The sequence below is a fragment of the Stegodyphus dumicola genome, chromosome 10 (assembly GCF_044657685.1).
Source record: "Stegodyphus dumicola isolate Sdum_Otavi_A_Nest chromosome 10, ASM4465768v1".
Lineage (NCBI taxonomy): Eukaryota > Metazoa > Arthropoda > Arachnida > Araneae > Eresidae > Stegodyphus > Stegodyphus dumicola.
Window position 1 is genome coordinate 19,856,104 of NC_140777.1, and position 23,280 is coordinate 19,879,383.

General features: G+C 35.2%; 1 protein-coding gene across 1 annotated transcript in view; it reads right to left on the minus strand.

Annotated features, from left to right (window-relative positions):
• BORCS5 (BLOC-1 related complex subunit 5) overlaps positions 1-18,888 on the minus strand; it is a 33,443-nt gene extending 14,555 nt beyond the window's left edge. The window contains exons 1-2 of the mRNA XM_035376505.2: positions 18,679-18,888; positions 7,781-7,977 (exon numbers count right to left, since the gene is read on the minus strand). Of these exons, the coding sequence (XP_035232396.1) occupies positions 7,781-7,977; positions 18,679-18,847 (366 nt within the window). The 5' untranslated portion in view covers positions 18,848-18,888. The remainder of the gene's footprint in view (positions 1-7,780; positions 7,978-18,678) is intronic.
• Between the last annotated feature and the right edge of the window lie 4,392 nt (positions 18,889-23,280).

The following is a 23,280-nucleotide window of genomic DNA, read 5'->3' on the forward strand; positions in this document are numbered from 1 at the left end:
TTCTACACATGTTTCTCTATTTTTAAAGATAGTTGCCAAGTTTGTTTAAACACTTATCATATCTTATAACTAGATTTTGAATAGCCTCTTCATAGAAACTTGCCGCCTGCTCTGATAACCAAGAAAGGTTACGGCCATTTTCACGCCTTCATCATCGTTGTAGTGGTTGCTGGTGAGATGCCAGGAAACAATTATAGCCTCAATTAGTTCCCTTTTATTTGGTGGGCGCCTCATTCGGACAAGAGTTTACAAACGGTGCCACAAATTTTCGATAGGATTGAGGTCAGGATTGTTTCCTGGTCATGACAACAATTTAATACTCTTTGTACGAAACCACTCTTTCGATATTTTGGCCGTGTGGCAACGAGCAGAATCCTGCTGAAAAATAAACGAAGCATTGTTTGGAAAGAGATCTCTGATGGAAGGTAGAAGTTTTAGTTCTAGAATAGTGTCAATGTATTTTCTGGCATTCAGTGTCCCATCGATGACATGAAGGCGACCAATACCATCTGCTGACATGCATGACAAAATCATAATACTAACTGGGTTCTTCACAGTTGCTTGAATGCAGTCAGGATGTAGCTCTTCTCCTATTCTACGTCTTACATATTTTCGCCCATCGTGGCAGAAAATAACTCGGCAAAAGGTCTGGGCTGTACGAGGAGTGGTCCAAAACTTCTCAGCCAAAACAGTCCAATAAAGCTCGGGTCTGAGCTGCGGTATGAGGCTTTGCATTGTCATGGAAAGACAAAATTCCCTCAGTCAGCATGCCAGGTCTTTTCTTTTGAATCGCTCTACATAGCTTTCGCAGGGTTTGGAGGTAGGTTACTGTATTTATGGTAATTCCGCTTTCCATGAAGTCGACCAACAAAACAACATGCCCATGATCATGGCATCCCATAACACGGATGCCATGATCTTTTGTTGAAACAGAGTCTGTTCGGCCTTGCACTTATAGGAGAGTTGTGTGTCTCCACTCTGTTTCCATTCCTATCTGACATGTAAAACCCAAGTTTCATCTCCTGTTACTATCCGACTCAACATGGTGTCACCTTCTTTGTTATAATGAGTAAAGAAATTCAGCAAATACTCAAATCTTTTGTTTTTGTGGTCCTCCGTTAGGAGTTTAGGCACCCAATGGGAGCACAGTTTCTTAAATTTTAACTTTTCAAAAACAATCTCGTACAGCACTGATTTAGACAGATCAAGAAACTTGTTTGATGAAGCGTCTGGTTTCAAGAACTTTTACTTCAACTGAAGCCACCATATCATCTGTGATCACAGATGGACAACCGGAGCGAGACTCACCATGGATGATGTTGCGGCTAGCTTTGATGCCTCTGACCCACTTATGCACTTCGCTCATGGCAGTAGCTCCGTAAACTTCACAAATCTGCAGGTGAATGTCTGCAGGAAACAGGTTTCTTGCCGACAAAAAAGTATCACTGACTGTACCTCGCATGTCGCGGGCAATTCAATAATCTTGAACATTTTAAAGACACAGAACAGAGCATACAGTTTACCTACACAGCTGCAACTGAGCACAGTTGTTTCCAAGGAATACCAGACACAACGCAAGTATTCGTTGAGACGTACCCATTATTACTGTATACAAAAAAAGTCTCTTACTTTAAAAACACGGTTCTTTTGAGGCTTTATACCCTAAGCACAAACATAAACTATGCACAAACATGTGCAAAAATGAATTACTGGCACAATGTAAAGATGTGAAAAACGTCTTAACAGAATCTTAATGCTTTAAAAATTGATGATGAAATGGACCTTGTTTCTTTACTTTCAAGAAAGAAAGAAGGTCCAGCTGAAATTCTTAAATTCATTACCTCCCTTAATATTCGGCCAAATTTAAGAATTTTGCTTAAATTTGCTACCAACGAAAGACCTTTTTCTAAACAAATATAATAAAAAAATTACTTAAGAATCACTTCTACTCAAATTGTCCTAATGGGTTAGCAATGTTGGCCATTGAAGATGAATTGAATAATAAATTAGATCTGAAAGAATTTATTAACATTTTGAAAAAATAAAAGGTATGAAACAGATTATTTAGGTATCAACTTTGTGTACTGTACCAATACTCTTTATTTGTTGTTTTAAAAGAGTTTGTTCAGAGGCCAATATTTAGAGTAAAGAAGCCATCGATTTAGGACAATACACTTTATTTACACAAGTAATGAATAAAAGGATCACACGGGAAATCATGCTGACCATCACACAACAAATAACATCTCACCATCTCCATACGCTCGAAGCTCGAATGACGGATGTGTCGGTAGAAGAGACAGCTGCGCCATCATAATTAATACGCATGTGCATAAGAAAAAAACGTTCGCTCGCCTCTACCCAACACACCCCTCCTGCGAGCAACATTTTTTCAATACAAAAATGAAATATAAACAATATATAACATATTACATTAAGAAATTAAAGAAATTATTTTCAATGTATACATTAATTTTTCTTCACTGACACTCTTAGTAAGAAAATCTGCAATCATATTATCAGTTTGTGAATATTCCAACTTAATGACATTGTCCTTTGTTAAGTCTTTCATAAAATGGAAACGTAAGTTCATGTGTCTGGATTTCGTAGAAGATCTGGCACAGTTGATCCACTGGATGGCAGCTTGACTGTCTGTATTCAAGACCACTGCACCATTCAAAAATTGTTTACATTTTAATTCTGATAACAGATTTACAGTCCAAATAATATCCTTACAAATTTCAGAAATAGAAAATAATTCTGCTTCACAAGTAGACAGACTAACACTTCTCTGCTTACGACATTTCCAAGAAAGCAATGAATCGCCTAATAAAATAGTACCACCAGAAAATGACTTACCATTTTCTGCATTTCCCCAGCTAGCATCAGCATATGCATTTAAAACTCCAAGATCATTGCTATAGAAAAGTTTTTTTATTTTTTGTACCTTTTAAATACCTTAATACCCTTTTAGCCAAAAGATAATGCCTTTTTTCTGGTACTTGATTAAATTGTGACAAATAAGTTGTTACAAATGATATATCAGGACGCATTCTATTCGCTAAATATAAAAGTTCCCCCAATTAATTCCCGATACAAAATTGCATCAATTTTTTCATTTGTACATGAAAAACCTTTATCTGCCCCTTTAACAATTGGCGTTTTTACTGCTTTACAATTTTCCAGATTGTGTTTAGTCAATAAAGATTCAATATATTCTGTTTGAGACAAACATATACCATTTTCAAGTTTTTCTATTTGCATTCCCAAAAATTTTGAATTAGTATTTTCATGTAACTCAAATACATTTTTAATTTTAGAAACAATATTTTCAAGCATTTCTTTATTATTACAGAATACAGTTAAATCATCAACATACAAACACAATATAAAAATGTTTTTGGTATCATTACAAATGAATATACAATTATCAGATGATAACTGTACCAGTCCAAGTTTTTCTAATTCAGTTTCTATTTTCATATACCAATTTCTACCCGATTGAGGCAACCCATAAATACTTTTCTTCAATTTACATACTTTACCTTCTCCAATCAGTTTTTCATAACCAAGTGGAGGAGTCATATACACATCCACAGTCACTGTACAAGTATGATGTTTTTATATCATAAAATTTAACAGGCAAGTTTAATTTAACTGAAAGTGCAAGCAATAATCTAAAACATTCAATGTTAACTGCTGGTGAATATGATTCGGTATAATCCTTATTTTTTATTTGATTAAACCCAGCTGCTACTAATCCCGCTTTATATTTCACTTCCCCAGAGTCTCCTTTCTTCAAAGTATACACCCACTTATTTTTTACTAATTTTGTTTTTTCAGGCCTCTCTACTATTTCCCACACTTCATGTTTATGTAATGAATCTAATTCATTTTCCATTGCGGATTTCCAGTCATACTAATTAGCACTTTGTTTTGCTTCTGAAAAATCATTCGGAACATTACTGATTATACTTGACGCTAATTGTTTTGATTTGAGCCTCATCGTCTTAATGGTATTTTATTTCTATATTTATTACTTTTTTCATAGCTATCAGATGTTTGGACTTTATTTCCCCTGTCATTACCCCCGCTAAAATGGCTCATGTCGGCGATTTCGAAATTCGATGAGTCATCACATTCGCTTGCTTGAGTATTTTCCGTAACAACAATTCAAGGTGTGGTTTTTTATCTACTTCGTTTCCCTTTCCTTTTAATTTTTCAATATCTCAAGTTTCTAAGGCTTTATTTTCCCCCATATAATTACTACCCTTTAAAGATTCATTAAATTTAACTGATCGCTCTTCAATTATTTTATTACTTGCTATATCATAAATACGATATCCTTTATTTTCTCTAGCATTATCCCTCTTTTCCCTGGTATGTCAAATTTGTTTTTCATTACTTTCGGAATGTAAAAGTATGCCACACATCCAAATTTTTTTAGATAGTTTAATTTGGGTATTTTACAAGTCCAAATTTACTAAAGGAATTTTTTCTTTTCCTTTCCAGAGTGTTAAATTCGATACTTGAGTACTAAAATTAATAGCTTCTGCCCAGAATTTTATCGGAAGCTCACTCTCATGTAGTAATGACCTAGCTCTTTCTAAAAGAACTCTGTTTGCTCGTTCAGCTTTCCCATTACTCTCACTGTTATATGGAATTGTTTTTTCATGAAAAATACCTGAATTAGCAAGATAATTATTTAATTGTTGATTTACAAATTCTGAACCATTGTCTGTTCTCAAACGCTTAATTCTTTTACCAGATATATTTTCATACTTAGCTTTAAATTTACAAAATGCGTCAAATAATTCACTTTTACTTTTAAGAAAATAAGTAAAATACATTCCAGAAAAATCATCCACTCAGATCATAAAATATTTAGACCCACCAACTGATTCAGTTCGAACAGGGCCACATAGATACGAATGAATTAATTCTAAAATTTCTGAACTCTGATTAATGTCAATATCTGGATGACTTTTTCTAGTTATTTTACTTATGTTACAAGTTTCCCACTTAAAATCACTTACATCATTAATATCAATGTATTCTTTCATTTTAAGCATATATTTTGGATTTAAATGGCCCAATCTGCTATGCCAGAGTTCATAATTATTACCAGCACAATCATTAGCAATGCAAGATTCAGAATTATAACATGGTTCTAAATTAACTTCAAGCCTACCGTTATTCTTAAATGCTTTAAAAAGTAATTCATTACACCTACTAAAAACTAATACAGAATTATTCCTTGATTCAATGTTACGTCCTTTATCCACTAAGGCAGTGAGTGACAATAAGTTATTTCTTAAATCAGGAATATAACTAACATTACTAATACAGTCAAAAGTCGTTCACTCGGACACCCATAATCCAGAATGATCTATAATCCAGACCTCAAAGCTAAAAACTTTCTGCGCATGCGGTTTGTTGACACATGCGCATAGGCGTTTACGCGCGTGCGTAAGACCTTTACGACTGCGCATATGCGTGCGTGCAAGCGCAGAATAGATTTCCGCGTGTGCGTTTTATGTATAACGGACGGTATAAGCTAAAATTATCTAATTATCTATTTCAGTTAATGTTGATGATTGCGTTGTTCCTTAATCTTCGAATTGGATCCGGCTTATTATTTTTTGCAGACTGTAAGAGCAATTTTATAAAAGTAAACTTGAACTTTCGATTATGTCAAATAGAATTTCCGATGCTGGAGCTCCCAAAGGATTTACAAAACGAAAGTATGTTTCGATGTCCATCAAACAAAAAGTGGAATTGCTGCAAAAAAATGGATAAAGACATGAAGAAAGTGACAGAGAGGTTAGTGAAAATGAAAAAATTTCGATTGACAAATTAGTCGGTATTCTCTTAAACAACTTACATTGAAAGAAATGTTTAATAAAGTAAACAAATAAATATTAAGCTTTTTTTTTTGTAAATTTTGATCATAATTGTTCTTTATTTAATAAATTACGGTTTCATATTTTTAGTTTTAGAATTTCTGCATGCCATCTTACGAGATTTAAACTGATGATCTATAATCCGGAAAAATCGATAATCCGGAATCGCCGAAGTCCCGACGAGTCCGGATTAACGACTTTTGACTGTACTAGTTAAATTAATAAAACTAGAATTCTTCGTATTTATAGTTTTTGCTTTAACAGTACCAATACCTTCTGAATATATTTTTGAATGTTTACCTGCCTGGTAAATCTTCCTCACTTCTGGTGTAATATTCTGAAACCAAAAGAAGTCTTTTGCTATGTGTCCAGTTGCACCACTATCCAGCAACCAAATTTTATCACATTCATCATTTTTTCCACGCGTAAGTTGAAGAACAAAATCATTTTCTCTTTCATCAGAACGAGATGAAACATTCACACTTGTAGGCTGTGACTTCTTTCTTCCCTTGTTACATTTGGATAACTCACTTTATGGATTCTTGTTTCTGTAATAGCAGTCCTTCGCGATGTAACGAGCAAATGTAACAAATTCTTGACTTACAGTTTTTATTCCTTCTTCATATGAACACCTCTGCGTTGTTTCCATCAGGTCATTTCCCATTTGTTGAATTGCGAACGGACTCTTCCTCACAGAGTATTTCAAGTACTTCATCAATTGTTTTTGCACGCCGAGTTTTTACAATTTCCCTAATTCGAGAGAATTTTCCACGAAGTCCACGGACTGTGTAAAACACCAGTTCCCGAGGAGATACATCTAGTCCTAGCGATTGGCACTTAGTAGCTATTCCTCTCGCTCTTGCGATATAATCATTAGCCGACTCATGCAACTTCATTTCTAAATTTTTTACTCATTACCAGCATCTATTTTTCGATCTTCGGCTTGTCCCGTAAATGTTGACTTTATTTTTTCCCAAAGAATATTTGCATTCTTTTCTGTGGAGAACTGAAGCGCCTGTTGATCTGATAGTGAAAGTTTAATATACGCTACGGCGTCAGCGTTTTTCTCATTCCACAATCTTTCATCTTTCTCGTCTAAGTTTTCTGGTTTTACTGTCGAAATTACAGAGTCAAGTCTTTTCAGTGATATGGCAGCTTTAATTTTCAATGACCCAAATAAAATAGTTCTCTCCAGTTAATTCGGGAACGTTCCACTTCTCCATTTTTGGCTTCACTAAGACAGTTTCGGTTTCGATTTGGTATTTTATATCCAATTCTTCTTGACAAAACCATGCAGCTGCTACCATTTGTTGTTCAGAGGCCAATGTTTAGAGTAAAGAAGCCATCGATTTAGGACAATACACTTTATTTACACGAATAATGAATAAAAGGATCATACAGGAAATCATACTGACCATCACACAGCAAATAACATCTCACCATCTCCATACGCTCGAAGCTCGAATGACGGATGTGTCGGTAGAAGAGACAGCTGCGCCATCATAATTAATATGCATGCGCATAAGAAAAAAAAGTTCCCTCGCCTCTACCCAAGAAAAGTACTGTTTGCACTAGTTTTTAGTTCCAAAGTTTGTGCGTTTTTATTTTTTTAAAAAAAATTGTAAATAGTGTATAACTATTATAGTCTAAATTCAATTAGATTAGACTGTACTTTTCTTGTTATCATGAGTTTCATTTTCTTTTTTTATAAATAAGTGGCCCTTTTGAGGATTGCCAATGGCAACCAAAATGCAAGGGCTGGCCTTGATGCACTTAAATGCAAATCCAATATTCCTTTTATTTTATTATGTAGGTGCATAATAAATATGAATATCCGAATGTACAAATAATAAATATGAATATCCAAATGTACAAACTTGTAGTCGAATAAGTTCTGTATCTGTTTCAAGAGTGTCCATGCTTGGAGCCCCTTCTTTCACAACTATTATTTCATGTCCTGACGTTGATCCAGCATAAGACTTAGGTCTTGGAACTTTAGGGGATGACCTGGGTGATGGAGTAGCAGATGTACGAAGACTATGTGCAGGACTTTTTGAAGAGAGCTTTGGCGAATCTAAAATATTAAAAATAAGCATTTAGAACGAACACAGATATAATTACTATAAAAGCTAAGATACAAACTATGAGCATTCTACACTCACGTTTGTGAAAATTGCAACACCAAGAAGGAATCGTCATAATTGAATGCAATTTAATACACAGTTGAGTGGTAGTGGTACAAATAAATGATTAAATGTTCAAAGCAAACAAACAAGAACAAGAGATCAGAATCAGTATTTTGTGTGGCCACCACGCGCCGCAATAAGTGATGCTACACAACGTGGCATGGAGTCAAACAAAGTTTGAATGTCTGACTGAGGAAGAGCATTCCATATCGTTTGTACGCGTACCCAAAGTTCGTCTGCAGACGCAACAGGACGAGGATCACGAGCAAGATGCCGACCAATGACATCCCACACATGTTCAATTGGCGACATATCCGGGGAACACGCAGGCCAAGGAAGAAGCTGTACCTGCTGTGCTGCAAAGAAGGATTTAACAATCCAAGCAGTATGAGGGCGGGCATTGTCCTGTTGAAATACAGCGCCTGGCAAGCTTTGAAGGAAGGGAACAGCTTCGGGCTGTAGAACTTCACGGATATACCGGTTGCTGTTCAGATTGCCCACAATTCGTAGCAATTGAGATCGTCTATGATATGCTATGGCGCCCCAGACCATAACTCCGGGTGTTCGTCCACTGTGGCGTTCGATAATGCACTCCGGAAGGTGGCGTTCACCGGCATAGCGTCTGACACGAATGCGGCCATCATGGTACCACAAATTAAAGCGGGATTCGTCAGAAAACACGACATGCTGCCAATCAGCACGCCAGTCTCTATGCTGATTGGCCCATTGTAGCCGCAGGCGGCGATGGTCGTGCGTTAGGGGGATCCTGTATAAAGGAGTCCGTGCGCGCAGTCCACACTGCAGCAGACGTCTACGAATTGATGAAGCACACAATGAAACACCTGTAGCTATTGACCACAGTGCTGCCAATTGTCTAGAGGAAGCTGTACGGTCCGTCCGCGCCATGCGGACCAGGTGTCTATCATCGCGAGCTGACGTCACATTTCGGGGTCCACTCCCGGATTTCCGAGTTGTCCGACACTCGTCCGTCCACTGCTTCCAAACGCGCATCACTGTGCTGCTGTTACGCTGCACACGAGAGGCTACTGCACGATACGACAATCCAGCTTCACGAAGGCCGATGATTCTCCCTCGTTCAAACTCTGTAAGTTGTTCAAATCTCGCTCTCTTTCGTCGATGAGGCATAAGTACAGATTGAGTTAACGTTTACCACTAGCAGATAACCACCGATAACCATACACGCCTCGCTACAGCCGTCTATTTATTCGGATCCATCAGCTGTTCAGAGGGCGCTGCTCAGCATATGCATGCGCTACGGATTTGCAATTCTAATCATGCGCTACTTTGCATTTCCTGAAAATTTCAGCTCACTCGCGTAAGTCCTTCATGGTGTTGCAATTTTCACAAACGTGAGTGTATTAATAGCTGATGCATATATGAACAAATACATAAGAACTATTTAAAAAAAGATTTAATCAGAATCAAAGTAATACAGTACAAAGTCCATAATCAGGACTCGCCGGGACTTCGGCGAGTCTGGATTAGGAGTTTTTCCGGATTATAGATCAATTTAAATTTGGTAAGATGGCATGCAGAAATTATACAATTAAAAATATGAAACCGTAATTTATGAAATACAGTATATTATAATCTAAAGGGTATCAAAATTTACAAAAAAAGCTTATTATTTATTTGTTTACTTTATTAACCATTTCTTTCAATGCAAGTTGTTTAAGTTGCTTCGTTTTTGTGCAAATACTTTCTCTTTAATTCTATAAACAGACATAATTTCTTGTTCAGTTACAAAGTTCCACTGTTTAAGTCCTGTAATTGCTGTGTCGAGAATACCAACTAACTTGTCAATCGAAATTTTTTCGTTTTCGATAACCCTTTACTATCGAAAGCGGTATTTTCTGGATCTAGAACTAACCATACCACACATTTCGCCATCCGTTAAATGACTGATGATTGGGGCATTGTTGTCGCAATGAAAAACTTCTGTTATATCATCTTCGTTTATTACCGCTTCTCCAAATTTCTTTACAAGATCCAATAACTGGAAAATTTCACCTTTAGTTTGCGATGTCCGAAAACCTCCAAATTTGCGGCTATCATTTTTATTGTCCTCACCATGAAATATGGTAGCTGGCCATAAATTATGCCAAGCATTTTTTAACGTATTTGGGGACACATCCTCCCAATGCGCATGCGTAAAGCATACAAAAAAAAAGTTTGTGGCTTTGAGGTCCGGATTATAGATCATTCTGGATAATGGACGTCTGGATTACAGACTTTGTACTGTATAAATTTTCATTTGGTCACAATAAACAATGTTTCATGTGTTCCAGCACAATTAGAACATTTTGTCTATTTGTACTGGTATGATGATTGCAGCGCCACACAATGTCAATGGCAAGAACCCAGTACTATTCCTTATGCAATTAGGCATGCACTCGGCCAACACCGAGTCACTTTTCCTATGCCCAGTCAAAGCAGCAGTAACCGTTACAATTCAGTTACAATCCTTACTCATTCTTTTGCCCATTTAATTTGCATTATTATGTATTAAAGGAAATAAATGTAGTTATGTTTTTCCACTTTCATAAAATCATATAGAGTCCACAATCACATGCTGTCAACATTTTGTGCAGATAAACATAAAAATATAGCAACATAAATTTTAGCATAAATGCTCTTGCATTCACCCTTGAATTGGACATGAAATGATCCCCAAAAGTTAACACCACAATTAACAAAGAGTGAAGTCAAAATTGCATGCTCAGTATGAAGATTACCCATGACCTGATTTGCTGCAATTGGATTGTTTTTAAAACAAATACCGTATTTGACGGCATATAAGACACACTTTTTTCCTAAATTTGGTCTCAAAAAAGTTACCTGTGTCTTATACGTGAAGGACACAGGTTAACTTTCAATACTGAATGCTATTGTTAGCCCGGATAAAGGTCTAGACACACATAACTTTTTCTACATCTGCCATAATTATTTTGCGCATGCGTGAAATATCTGTCGCCAAAAAGCGCCAAAGCTCAAAGCTGAACAGGTTCGACGGTGACTACAGGAAACAAGAGATTAAACCATACAATTCAGTATGAACTAGGAGTGTTAAACTATGTCAAAGTGCATGCTTCTGCATGGTTTCTGCTTTATTTTGTATTATGTTTGATTGATTGCCGTTTATTCATTATTGAAATTTACATATCATGTTCAAAATAGCTTGCCATTTTTTAATTTTCTTGAATAAAAATATGTTTCAATGATTGTTTATTTGGCTTTTACGAAGCGTGAGAACTAAAAGAAACCATATTTTAAGTTATTGTGGTACCGCGCTCTCGCGCGGATTATTAAAACTTTTTTTCCATGTGTGTGGCCTTCTAAATAAGGGTGCGTCTTATATGCTGTCAAATACGGTAATACAAACATGAGTTATCTTATGAGCTTATACCCTTGCCGTAAATGGGCCAATATTTCAAATGTACCTAATGAAGTAAATCTTGCATACTAATATGTAAATACTTCTTACAAAAATCAATGACTATAAGGTCTATTAAATGGTAATGACTAAGACTATGAGGCAAAATTAACTGGTGTTTGCAATCAAAGTTTGACTTTTTTACTCTTTCTCCAACTCTTAAAAGAGAAATCTCATCTAGAAAAGGTTCAAGACCTTTTAACTCAATCTACGCAGGAATAAGTTTACCTTGTGGAAGAGCTGTAACTTCCAAATTAAAGGCAGTTACTTGGGCATGTTGTATAGGAAATTCCTTCGCTTTTTGCATCAGCAGGGGTGTTTGTGAGACCCCAAAAAATCCCCTGAAACTTTTACGGACTTACTACCGACATTTTGGAGTTTCGAGAAGGGGGGGAGAGAAATGAAAAATTACAATTATGAAGTGTTGAATGACCTAATTATAAAAGTTCAATGAATTACTTTTTTTGAAAAATTAATAACCATAAATTTTCAAACATATAAACTACTACATTTTATGTAAATATTTTAAATTACCTGAATTAATTCTTTAAAAAAAATTATTTAATTTCTGCTGCTTTTTTTTATTTTCTGATGTTTGTGGGCTTGTCTTTCTTTTGTGGTGAACTTCATAATTGCAGGAAGGTTGACTTTTATTTTCCTCATTTACAGTTGAAGAAATTTCCTCGAGAACTGCACATGCAGAGGCAGAAGCAGTTTGCTTTTCTGCTAATGTAGAAGGTTTTTCAGAGACTTTTATAGGTGACTCATCTGAAATACATGTTTTTAAGTCCTCTTGATATGTTTTCCAACTTCTGTTCATATTCAGTAAGAAATCTTTGTGAATTGGATCAGTCATTGGATTTTTTTAGCCATATTTTTCACATGAGGTTTCTTTAGAAGCCATTAAATCATATTTAATAGTCTGCACTGCATCTAGGAATCAATCTTAAGAGAGGTTCTATAGTTAGTGACAAGTGTATCCATTAAGTTGAATGCACTTTCCACTAATGGGCCATGGAAGCAGCTAAGGAAGGCTTTGACCAATTTAGCCAATGTAGGATACTTATAACCATTTGTGAAATCATCTTTTAAATTAAAAACTTTAGACCAATATTTATCAATTGTACACTTGACTTGATCTCCACTTTCATCAGATGTGTAGAGCATTTCTTTGGTGATATCAATATCACTTTGGTATAACCTTATTTCAGCTTCTACTTTTTACTTTTCATTATCACTAAAAATATGGGACATAAAAGATGATAATTTTTCAAAAGCTAATACTATTGTACTGGTTTTACCTCTTAGCTCTGGATCTAATGCTGTAAAACTAATTAAGTATGAACTTTTAAGAGGTAATTTCTGTTTCATATGCTGTGCTGTATTAGTATAAGCTTTCATCAGAGAAATTTGGAATTCTTTTGCTATTGGATGATTTTTTGATAATTTCTTCAGGAGAGTGGAAGCTTCTGCACCAGTAAATATTACTTTGCTAGGTAGATGGAATTCTGGATTTGTGACATCAACCTTTAATAAATCATTATAAGAAGTGCACTCTATATTTTCTGGCTTCATTAAAAAAGAAAAATTTTGCCATCAATTTATAAATACTGGAATGTATTAAATGAAGCATTGGTTTTTTTGTTTCAAATAATTTAATATATGTGTTGAACTCTGGTAATACTGCTGAATATAATGCCATATGCAATAAAGTTTTGTTTTGCATAACAAATAACCCATTTAGTATTCTTTTTTTTTTCGAGCTAAAGCATCCTTTGTGAGTTGTTGGGAATGCAAGCAAGAATACACCCCTTCAACAATTTTTTTCTTAGCTGCAGAAATATTTCTTTTATTGTATACAGTTTCAACATAAAAAAAATAATCCCCTTTATCAGTTTTATCCAAGTAGTGAAAATAAAATGCAATAAGAGCATCCCACAGATCTTTGATTCTTTCTAAAACACATAAAATGTACACCCACCTATGGTCTGGTCTCTTCAAGGGCTTAAGTTTTTTAATGGCAAGGGATTCACAGATTTTGAAAAAATTTTCTCTTTTACTGCAGTTTTTCATATCAAAATAGATGTCATCAAACAAATCTTCTAAGTATCTATCAAAACATGAAGCAAATTTTTTTGCACAGTTATTAGCTGTGTGACATGTGTCACCATCAATATCTAATAAGTGGGGAGCTTTGTTTGATCGTAGTCTGGTTTCAACACCCTTTTTTTTTTCCACGCATGGTGCTACATGAGTCCATTAATACACTAATTAAGTTTGCCCATGGAATATTATTATCTTCAATAGTATTAACAACTGCTTTAAAAACAGCTTCTGAATTGCAAGATTCCATCTTTAGAAATGCAAAATGATGAACTACAACTTCATTTTGATTGTTGTCATAAAACTGCACCAATATTGCCAGTATACTTTCTTGAGTATTGCTAGTACTTTCATCCAAATTTAGAGAAAATGGAGTCTCCTTTAAAGTTTTAATGATATTTTCCTTAATAGTTTTTGCGAGCCCATATTTCATCTTATAACATGCAGTAGTCCTGGACATTTCCAACGAGTTTAGTGCCGTCTGATCGCGGCTCAACTGTTTGCAGAGTTCAATTAAATTGGGAGCTACATTGAAAGAAAGAGAATTCTTGGCAATAAACGAAGTTATTAATACCTCTTGGCGTGCTTTTCTTGTCACTATATCCAATGGCCAAGCATCAGTCTCCAGTAAGTCATCAGTATTTTTTGAATTAGCATAATTACTTAAAGTCATTGATTGTCTAATGCACTTTGAATATTTTATGTGCGTCACAGTTTTAGAATGATTTGTGAAAGCCTTGAATCCTTCCCCACCATACTTCAGCAGTGAGTTACAAAAAACACAATATGCTTGTCCAGCAACATTTATTTTCTTGCACCATGTGCCGATGGTATCCCCATTACCATCTCTCCGTTCAATCCAATTCCACCTAAATGCATTCCGGACACCTTCTTCTAATTGTATAATATCACTATTTATATCGAGAAATTTCATAGTGAAATTCTCTTGCGTACATAAATAAAAAAATATTTCAATAAATGAAATGAAAAATTTACACATGCATCAATAAATGAAACGAAAATTTTACACAGCGGAGAAAAAAAAAGTTGAGAAGCGATCAATGACAAATAGCTAATACTGCGAAAAATCCCCCTTCTCTACTTATTGGCGCCATGCCAGGAAAGATAAGAACTTTGAACCCAGAGTCACGTGATCGCACATCTGGTCGAACGATCTCCTTTTTTTTTTCTGCCGCGCCTACTTGCCGAAAAGAATCCAGAAGAGAATGTCCGAGAACCAGGGAGAATGAGTCATAACTCACAATAAGGAAAGAACAAAAAAGAAGTTTTTCCTCCCTTTTCACGCATTATCACTGCCTTTGGAGAAAGAAAGGAAAAGTTTTCACCACACACACTGACCTTGCGTTTTCTGCTTTCAAAGCAAACAAAATTACCCAGATCAAAATAAATAATTCATTATTATTCCTACTTCCTTTTGAACGATGATCCCCGGAATTTCCGGGTATCGAAGTTCAAAATCCCCGGAATTCTGGGGTTTCCTCAGAGCACAAACACCCCTGCATCAGTTAAATATCCTTGCATCTTATCCCACGATTTACAATTTAAGATGAACTTGAAAATAACCTAACAATTATAGTTACTTTCTGAAAGTTACTGTTAAGTTTCAGAAAAGATTCTACAAAATGTTCATTCGTTATCAAAGTCAGAAATGGATTTGATAATTGTTTTAGGTCTTTCTCGTACTAATCATCTGAAGAATAAGGAATGCATTCTGGTGGTGCTTCATGAAGTAAACCTTGTGCTTCAATATGTAGATGCTTCTTTTGAAAATATTAAAAAAAAATTAATACAATAACTCTAAAACCATGAGGCAAAATTAACCGGTGTTTACAATCAAAGGATAAGTTTGAGTTTTTTAATTTTCCTCCAACTCTTAAAAGGGAAATCTCATCTAGAAAAGGGTAAGACCTTTCAATTTACTTTGTGCAGGAACAAGTTTACCTCGTGGAAGAGCTAGAATTGTAATTTCTGAATTAAGGCAGTTATTTGGGCATATCATATAAGAAATTCATCTTTTTGCATCTCATCTAGAGTTAAATACCCCCAGCATCTTATTTTGTGATTTACAATTTCAGGTAACCCTGAAAATAAAACTGATGATACTGGTTGTTTTATGAAAGTTACTGTAAAGTTTCAGAAAAGGGTCCATAAATGTTCCTTCATTATCCAAGTCAGAACTAGATTTGATGACTGTTTTAGTTCTTTTTCATACTGCTCATATGAAGAATACAGAATGCATTCTGGTAGTAGAAGTTTCTGATTGAGAAACTCAGGACCTGACAACCAAGGAATTAACCAAAAGTTCACTAGTGTCTGCTCCTCAAAATATTATGTCTGCTGGATTTTTCTTTTGATGGTGATGGTAATAGTGGATTTTTCTGGCACAAAACCTCAAAGATTACATGTGACGAAACCATGTCAGTTATTCCAATACAAACTAGATAAAAGAACACTTTTCACATAGATGCAAGTTTAAAAAAAAAGTATAAGATCATATGAAATGAGCAAATGATGAAAATTGAGATAATGATACATGAGTGAAATCAGAAACATGAGATATATTAAAATATGTATCATTAAAATAAAGATAAAACATGAATACAAGATCAAACTAAATAAAAATCCATCTTTTTCAAGTACTGAAACAAGCTGTCATTTGCCTCTTCCCCAATTATACGGTCAAAAGGCAAATCATGGTTGCTAAATTGCTTCAATCTAAGATTCTTAAAAACAGACACTCAACTAAAATCACATTTGTCTTAACGCACAGGCAAAACACAATCACAGTTTGAAAAAATAGGTTCACTCTCAGCTTTGAAAAGGTAACTATGTGTGACTCGAGAGTGACCAATCTTTAAGCGTGTTAAGAAGACTTCCTCACTCTGGTTTCCAGTGCTCTCCCCATACTGAAATTTAGGCTTTTACGTTTCTCAGTTTATTCAGAAACTCAGTTCATCCCAGAAGAGTTGCCACATATTCAGAATCCTATGTGTGATGGCCATCTTGATATCACTGTAGGAGACAGGCAGATGCAGACTTTGCTGTTCTGTCTGCCAGCTTGTTTTCTTGTATACCCATATGCCAGGGGACCCAGCAGTAAAGAATTTCACAGCCATGGCTCTTTAACTTTTGAAGCAATTTTACAATGTCAACTAATAACAAATTGTATGCATCAGAGAAACTTTCTAACACTTTTAGGTTAACGCCCAAGGTCGCTTGGCCTTTGGGGCAGAACTTTAATTGATTTCATGAGAGTGAAATACTCTACCTCATCATAAAAAAGCTCTGCAGTTAAGAATTCAAGTTATTCAACTTTTTCGAATTTGTGAGTATTGGCTGACCCCACACCATTTTTGAGGCCATGTGTTGATATGGTTGATCGTTGCACTGGTGGGCTGTGTTTAGCGTTGTTCATTCGGCATGGACAGTTGAACACTTGCGGAGTGAGACGCCATAACTGGTGCCTGTGACATAGCTCATCAGTTTTTCCCCAGGTGGGTGGGTGGAAGAGGTGTACATTTCTATCATCTCCTGGTCACGATTGGGCTGATGATGATACACTGCACGGATATGGTAACTAATGTTGGTAGTGTTTATTAAGATTGAGTATTACTTACAGCATACAGAACTAAAATACATTTAATATAAATTTATCAGAATGCTCTTAATCTCTCAACTAGAGAAACTCTTGCCACTAGCAAAATCCTCACTAGAACATTCTCACAGATTTACATTAAATGTATTTTACTTCTATACACAATAAGTAATATGCAATCTTAACAAACACAACCAACAATTTATATCCTTGTGTTCCCGAAAATAAAATGCGACTTACCGAGAATCAATCGAGGTTACAAGAAGTGAAAATGCAGTTGTCATGAAGGTGTTATTTGTTATGCTTATCCATAACTGACACTAAATCACACTGCTTGGTAGCAATTTCATGGTTGACAGAATAATATGTAGGTAACATTTTTTAATTATGAAATAGGAATATTTCTGTTCATAAAGTGCAAACACACATCTTTCAATCCACAATTTATTTGCCTGCGGCATTTCGAAAGACGAATAAATTTTAAAGTAGCAGATGCTACACCTTATTTCAAATACTAACTTGTTGCCAGAAATTTTTATTCCTAAATCCTTTCTTCTTTTTTAATTCTTCATTGAAATCTTTTGAAGACTGTGTAAACACTCTCTACATTTACATAAGTATCACACCAAACCAGGTCAACTAACATTTCACCGACAATGGTTCCTTTTTTAATTCATATAATATATTCTTTATGTGTAGATTAATTTTTTAATTCCAAGAGAATGTGAAAAATTAACATTACATATATAAATCTGTCCTTTCAGATTCCACATATCTACCAGCATAAAAAGTTTCTATTATTATAAGGCATTTTGTGCACGGTGTGAAATTTGCACAGGTTCTAGAAGGTTCATAACTACAAATGCTTTCAGAGTCTTTAACAATAAGCAATCATTTTCCAAATTAACAGGATAAGTTTTCATTAATAATTAATTCATTAACACATGATGAGTTTTCATCATTACTTATCAGCTACCTATACAGTGCAAGTGCAATAGGTAGCTGATAACTTTAATACTTATTAAACCACTGCTTCTAAATCACATTTATCACGTATCTAAAATGCCACTGTTCTATTGGTAGTGGGTTACTAAACAAATTCAAAGGGAGCACTAAGGGGAGCAGAACAATGAAAGGGAACAATAAGTATAAAGAAGTTGGGAAACTATTATAATAAACAATGAAGACAGAGAATTTATACAGATTCATAGTTTTTGGAATTATTTTTAAAATTTACCCGCTTCAATTATTTTTTAAATTACCTTTTCTTGTTTTACTCAGCATACATACCTTTTATCACCATTTTGTGAAATATTTTAAGAAAATCAATTTCGCTGGTTTTAATCTTAACGCTACAACACAATAAGAAAAAAGAAAATCACATCTGCTAATGCAAAAGATCTAAAGATAGAGTACCTCCAATAGGTCTGTTTACAGTATAAGAGATATATGGAATATCTGAATCAGAACTTATGGAAGGTCGAGGAGACGAGCTTCTTGCTCGCTGATGTTCTTTTAGTTTAGTAGTTCCTGATTTAATTATACTTTGAGACCTAGAAGAATGACTACTTTGCTCGGAACCCATCTTCGAACTTCAGTGGCAAATATGTAAACAAAGTAATGGCCGCTGTTGCCACTATTAAACACCCAATTTCTAAAATAAATCTCAGTAGGCTGACCTATTACATTCCACAAATTTGCAGATAATTTCGACCAAACTTGCACATAAATTCGGCTGTGTAAGATCAAAGTTACAGATAAATTCGGCCAAAAGAAGCTGCAGTAGATCTGGCTTAGAATATTAGCAGGTAATAAAGTCAGATATAGATCGGCCCAGGGCCAGCTAGATAGTAGATATCTAGACGACTCTGATCGGCAGCGATAAAATCGACTTTTGCCAACATCGACTCTACTACTCTAGGAGGGTGTTGCCTTTGCAGCCCATTTCGGGTGAAAATTTTGGCTGACACTTGCAGATAAATTTTCTAGAAAGATGCTGCAGATAGATTTGCCTGACAATACCTGCAGATAAAATCCGCCGATGAAATTTGCAGATAATGCCGGGCAATAAAATTGTTGGCTACTGAGGAGTACACCTTTGATGTCAATACTTAGCCGCTGCAGACTAGCCGAAAGTATGGGCCCTAGTCTGGACACCGTCGAGATAGAAGAACGGGTCGTTTTTTGCGATCTACTCGACAGAGAGCGACTCTGGTGTTATCGTCTCGATCATTACAGAGATCGACGCGTCGGAAATTTTTCCGTCAGATGGACAGCTACCGTTTATGTTTCTGACTGTCGTTTTAGAGCTAAACTGAGGACGGCGGAGGTCACGGATTGTTTTTGGAAGTGTACGTAGTAGATATTTTAATTTGTTAAGATTTGTGAAAAACTAGAGTATTTCGCAATAGAAATAACGCATTTGATGCTGACGATTCTACATTATTTATTTATTCTACTTTACCAATGCCTTAATTAAATTTTAGTGAAAATAATATATTTGGTGTTTTCCTATTTCACATATAAAGAAGGAGTGCATACTTTTAATTTAAAATTGTAATTTTTGAACTAATGTATATCTCAATGTACTTAATTTCATGTTTTGATGAGTAATTTGTAAATTTTGAAATTTTATGTTTTAAATTATAATGTATTTCCCTCTACTTTTATTTTAATTTATAGTGTATAAAAATGTAATACATCAGACATGCATTAAAGAATATACAGTATATAATTCAAAATATGCACGTCCTAAATTCAACATTTACATTAAATTGCTTTGAGTTAAAAAATTTATTTAAGTAGTTTTAACTGTACCGATATCAATGTTAATGCATGATTTATAATTAGTTATCAGATTTTTTAATTTGGTCTACTTTTAGATATTACATCAGTTTTCTGTATTTTTATTCAGATCTAAAAAGTGCTTGATTTGGGTTTTATGAAATAACGGCAAAGCCACGAGGGCTATCTGCCTTAAGTGAGGGTTGCCTTCGTGGAGGACATTCTAAGGAAAACTAGCTCGTATACACGTAACACATGGAGAAAACCATGAAAACGTCCATGCAGCCAGCCCGTTCGCGGGATTCCAACCTTGGACGGAACTTCCAGTGTTCAGCGGTTTTACCGCTCGGCCGCTGGTGGGATCGATTTAAAAAGGGTATAAATAGGAACATGTACTGCAATTTCTTTTACTGCATCTGTTAATATATTTATAATACAGTTTTATATATATATATTTAAAACAGATTTTGTGTGCCTTAAACTTCTATGCTTCTGGAAGTTACCAATGATATGTTGGTAATGACGCCCATGCGTCTAGCCCATTCGCGGGATTCGAACCTTGGACCGCACTACCAATATTCGTAGATTTTACCGCTCGGCCACTAGTGGGATCGACTTAAAAAGGACATAAATAGGAATATGTACTGCAATTTCCTTTCACTGCATATGTTAATATATATATATATATATATATGTTTGTGTGTGTGCAAGATGATATGTTTTATAATTTAAATTTTAGTTATTTAATTCTTTTTATTTTCCTTCCTATTACTTTTGTTAAAAATTGGTTATATTTTTACTCACTAGTAAATAGTCTTTTAATGCATCAAACCAAAGTTTTCTGCTTATTAGTATCTATGATACATAGTATATTTGTAGCTACGTGATAAGTATAATTACTGAATAAATAAAATTATTGATATAATCATGGGTTTTTAAAAATAAATTTTTTTTGAATTATTATTGAATAATTTTAAAATTATCATTTTCATTAGGAATATTAAACACGTGTACGCAATGCTATATTTCAATGATTTGACTTGTGACGTTGTTGCATAACCTTTTCAGACAGAATAATGTATTTTAATCATAAAATTCCTGTTAACAAATAGTTTACAAACATGTAACCTTTTAGAAAATTTCCATTTTGCAAAAGATCATACGTAAAATTATGTTTACGTTTCTTCACATACCTGAAGTTTTGAAAAGACCATTTTTTTTCTGCGTTTAAATTTTTCCATTAACGTTCCCCATTTCTTTTTTCCATACTCTTTACTAAATGTGCTATCCAGCAGCTTAACAGCAGCGGATTTTTTCGGAAAATTTCACCATTTACTGGAACTCGTTGCATTTTTTTCTACCACCATCCTCAGTAATAAACACTTGCGAAACAGCCCCTTTGACAACAAACTACCCCCTTCCCCTGAGCTTCGAGCAATGTAGTGGTGAGATAGACTGGTTGCTATGCAATAAATGTCACTTCCGCACGGAATTTCCACTTCATTTTCCGCCGAGGGAATTTGAAGGGGCCAGACTCGCTCTCCCTTCTCCTGTCGAGTGGAAAGAGAATCCCGACTGGTTTTCCGATATCGATCTCGACCGGTGTCCAGACTAGACCCCTATATAATCCAGTGGCGTAGCGAGGGGGAGCAAGAGGTGTATGATGCCCCGGGCGCCGCTCGCATAAAGGCGCCAAATGGTCTCCAAAAACGATTTTCATCATATCACTGTATAGTTTTCGGGGAGTGGCGCCAAAAAGGTATTTTGCCCAGGGCTTCAGTTATTCTCGCTACTCCAATGATATAATCGTAGCTTTTCCGACAAAAATCTCGAGATAAGTCGGCCTATGAAATCGGCGGATAATGTACTATAAAATCTTCTAATAATATCATCTATCAGACAATAGCTGCAGATAAATTCGGCGGCCGATGAACTTTGCAGACAAATTCGGGCAACAACGTCAAATGCGACTACACATTTTGCTAAAACCCGCAGATAAATTTAGCCGGAAGTACCTTCAGATAACTTCAGATTCTTTCGTTGGACGAAAGTCGGCCGATAAAATCTGGAGATAAAGTCGCCTAACAAATCCGCAGTTTAGGTGAGGATGAGCCGATAAAATCTGCAGGTAAAGTTGGCCGAAATACTTTCAGGACGAATTCGGCCGACAATTTCTGCTAAAACATGCAGATAAATTTGGTCGAAAAACCTGCAGATAAATTTTGAGGTCGAAAGAATTTGAAGATGTTCGCCCACAATATTTGCTAACAAAATCGACCAATAAAGTCTGTAAATGAAGTTGGCCCGATAATATCTGCCGATAATGCTGAAACACAATATTTTCAGATAAAGTCGGCAGATAAACTTTGCAGACAAAGAAGGCCATTTCTTTGTAAAATAGTAAAATCTATCAAACAACTTTTTCTGCAGATTTTATAGGCCGATTTTTATCCGCAGATGCTACTAATATTCTATAAACTTGGTAGTATTCTACACTCTTTATAAATTCTGCAGATAAAGTTGGATGAGCAATAAAATCTGCAGAAAACTTATATATTAATTAATATAATGTGCTTAATTAATACAATGTACAAACTATGCAATACTACGCAAATCATCAAATTATCACTGTTGCCAGTATCTGAGGAAAACTGACAAAAGTAAGTACAGACAGTAAGTACTGACAAAAATCGGCGAGTGCTGAATGGCTGATAATAATGCCTTCAAGGAGTAAAGCCTTTGCAGCAAAATCTTTCTTTACGGATTACTACCCACAAAGAAAAAAACTTTGTTCCAATAATCATCCGATGAATTTTCTATGTGGTATAATAGTGGTGCATCACCAGGGTGCTCGGATTCGGAGATCCAACTCGCATCGAAAAGTAACATGTCCACGGTTGTCAGCAATAAGTGATGTTAGAAAAATTTTAAGATGCATAAATTTACGAAAATGTTATAATCCCATCGCAGTGCATTTAAAATCCTCCGTAAAAAAAAGGCAGACTTTCGAGCTGGTGTAACATACATAAAAAGTTACAGGAAATTTAATTGGTACGAAACTTCAAAGGCACATTAATAATCTACATTTAAAGAAATACACAGTCGAAGAGTTAAAGATATCAAACACACCAAAATACTCAGAAATGCTGAATCGAAAATTATACTAAAAGTCTAAAATAATGCAGAACTACAAATGGAGAAACTAGAAATTATATTAGAATGCACGAATGCATT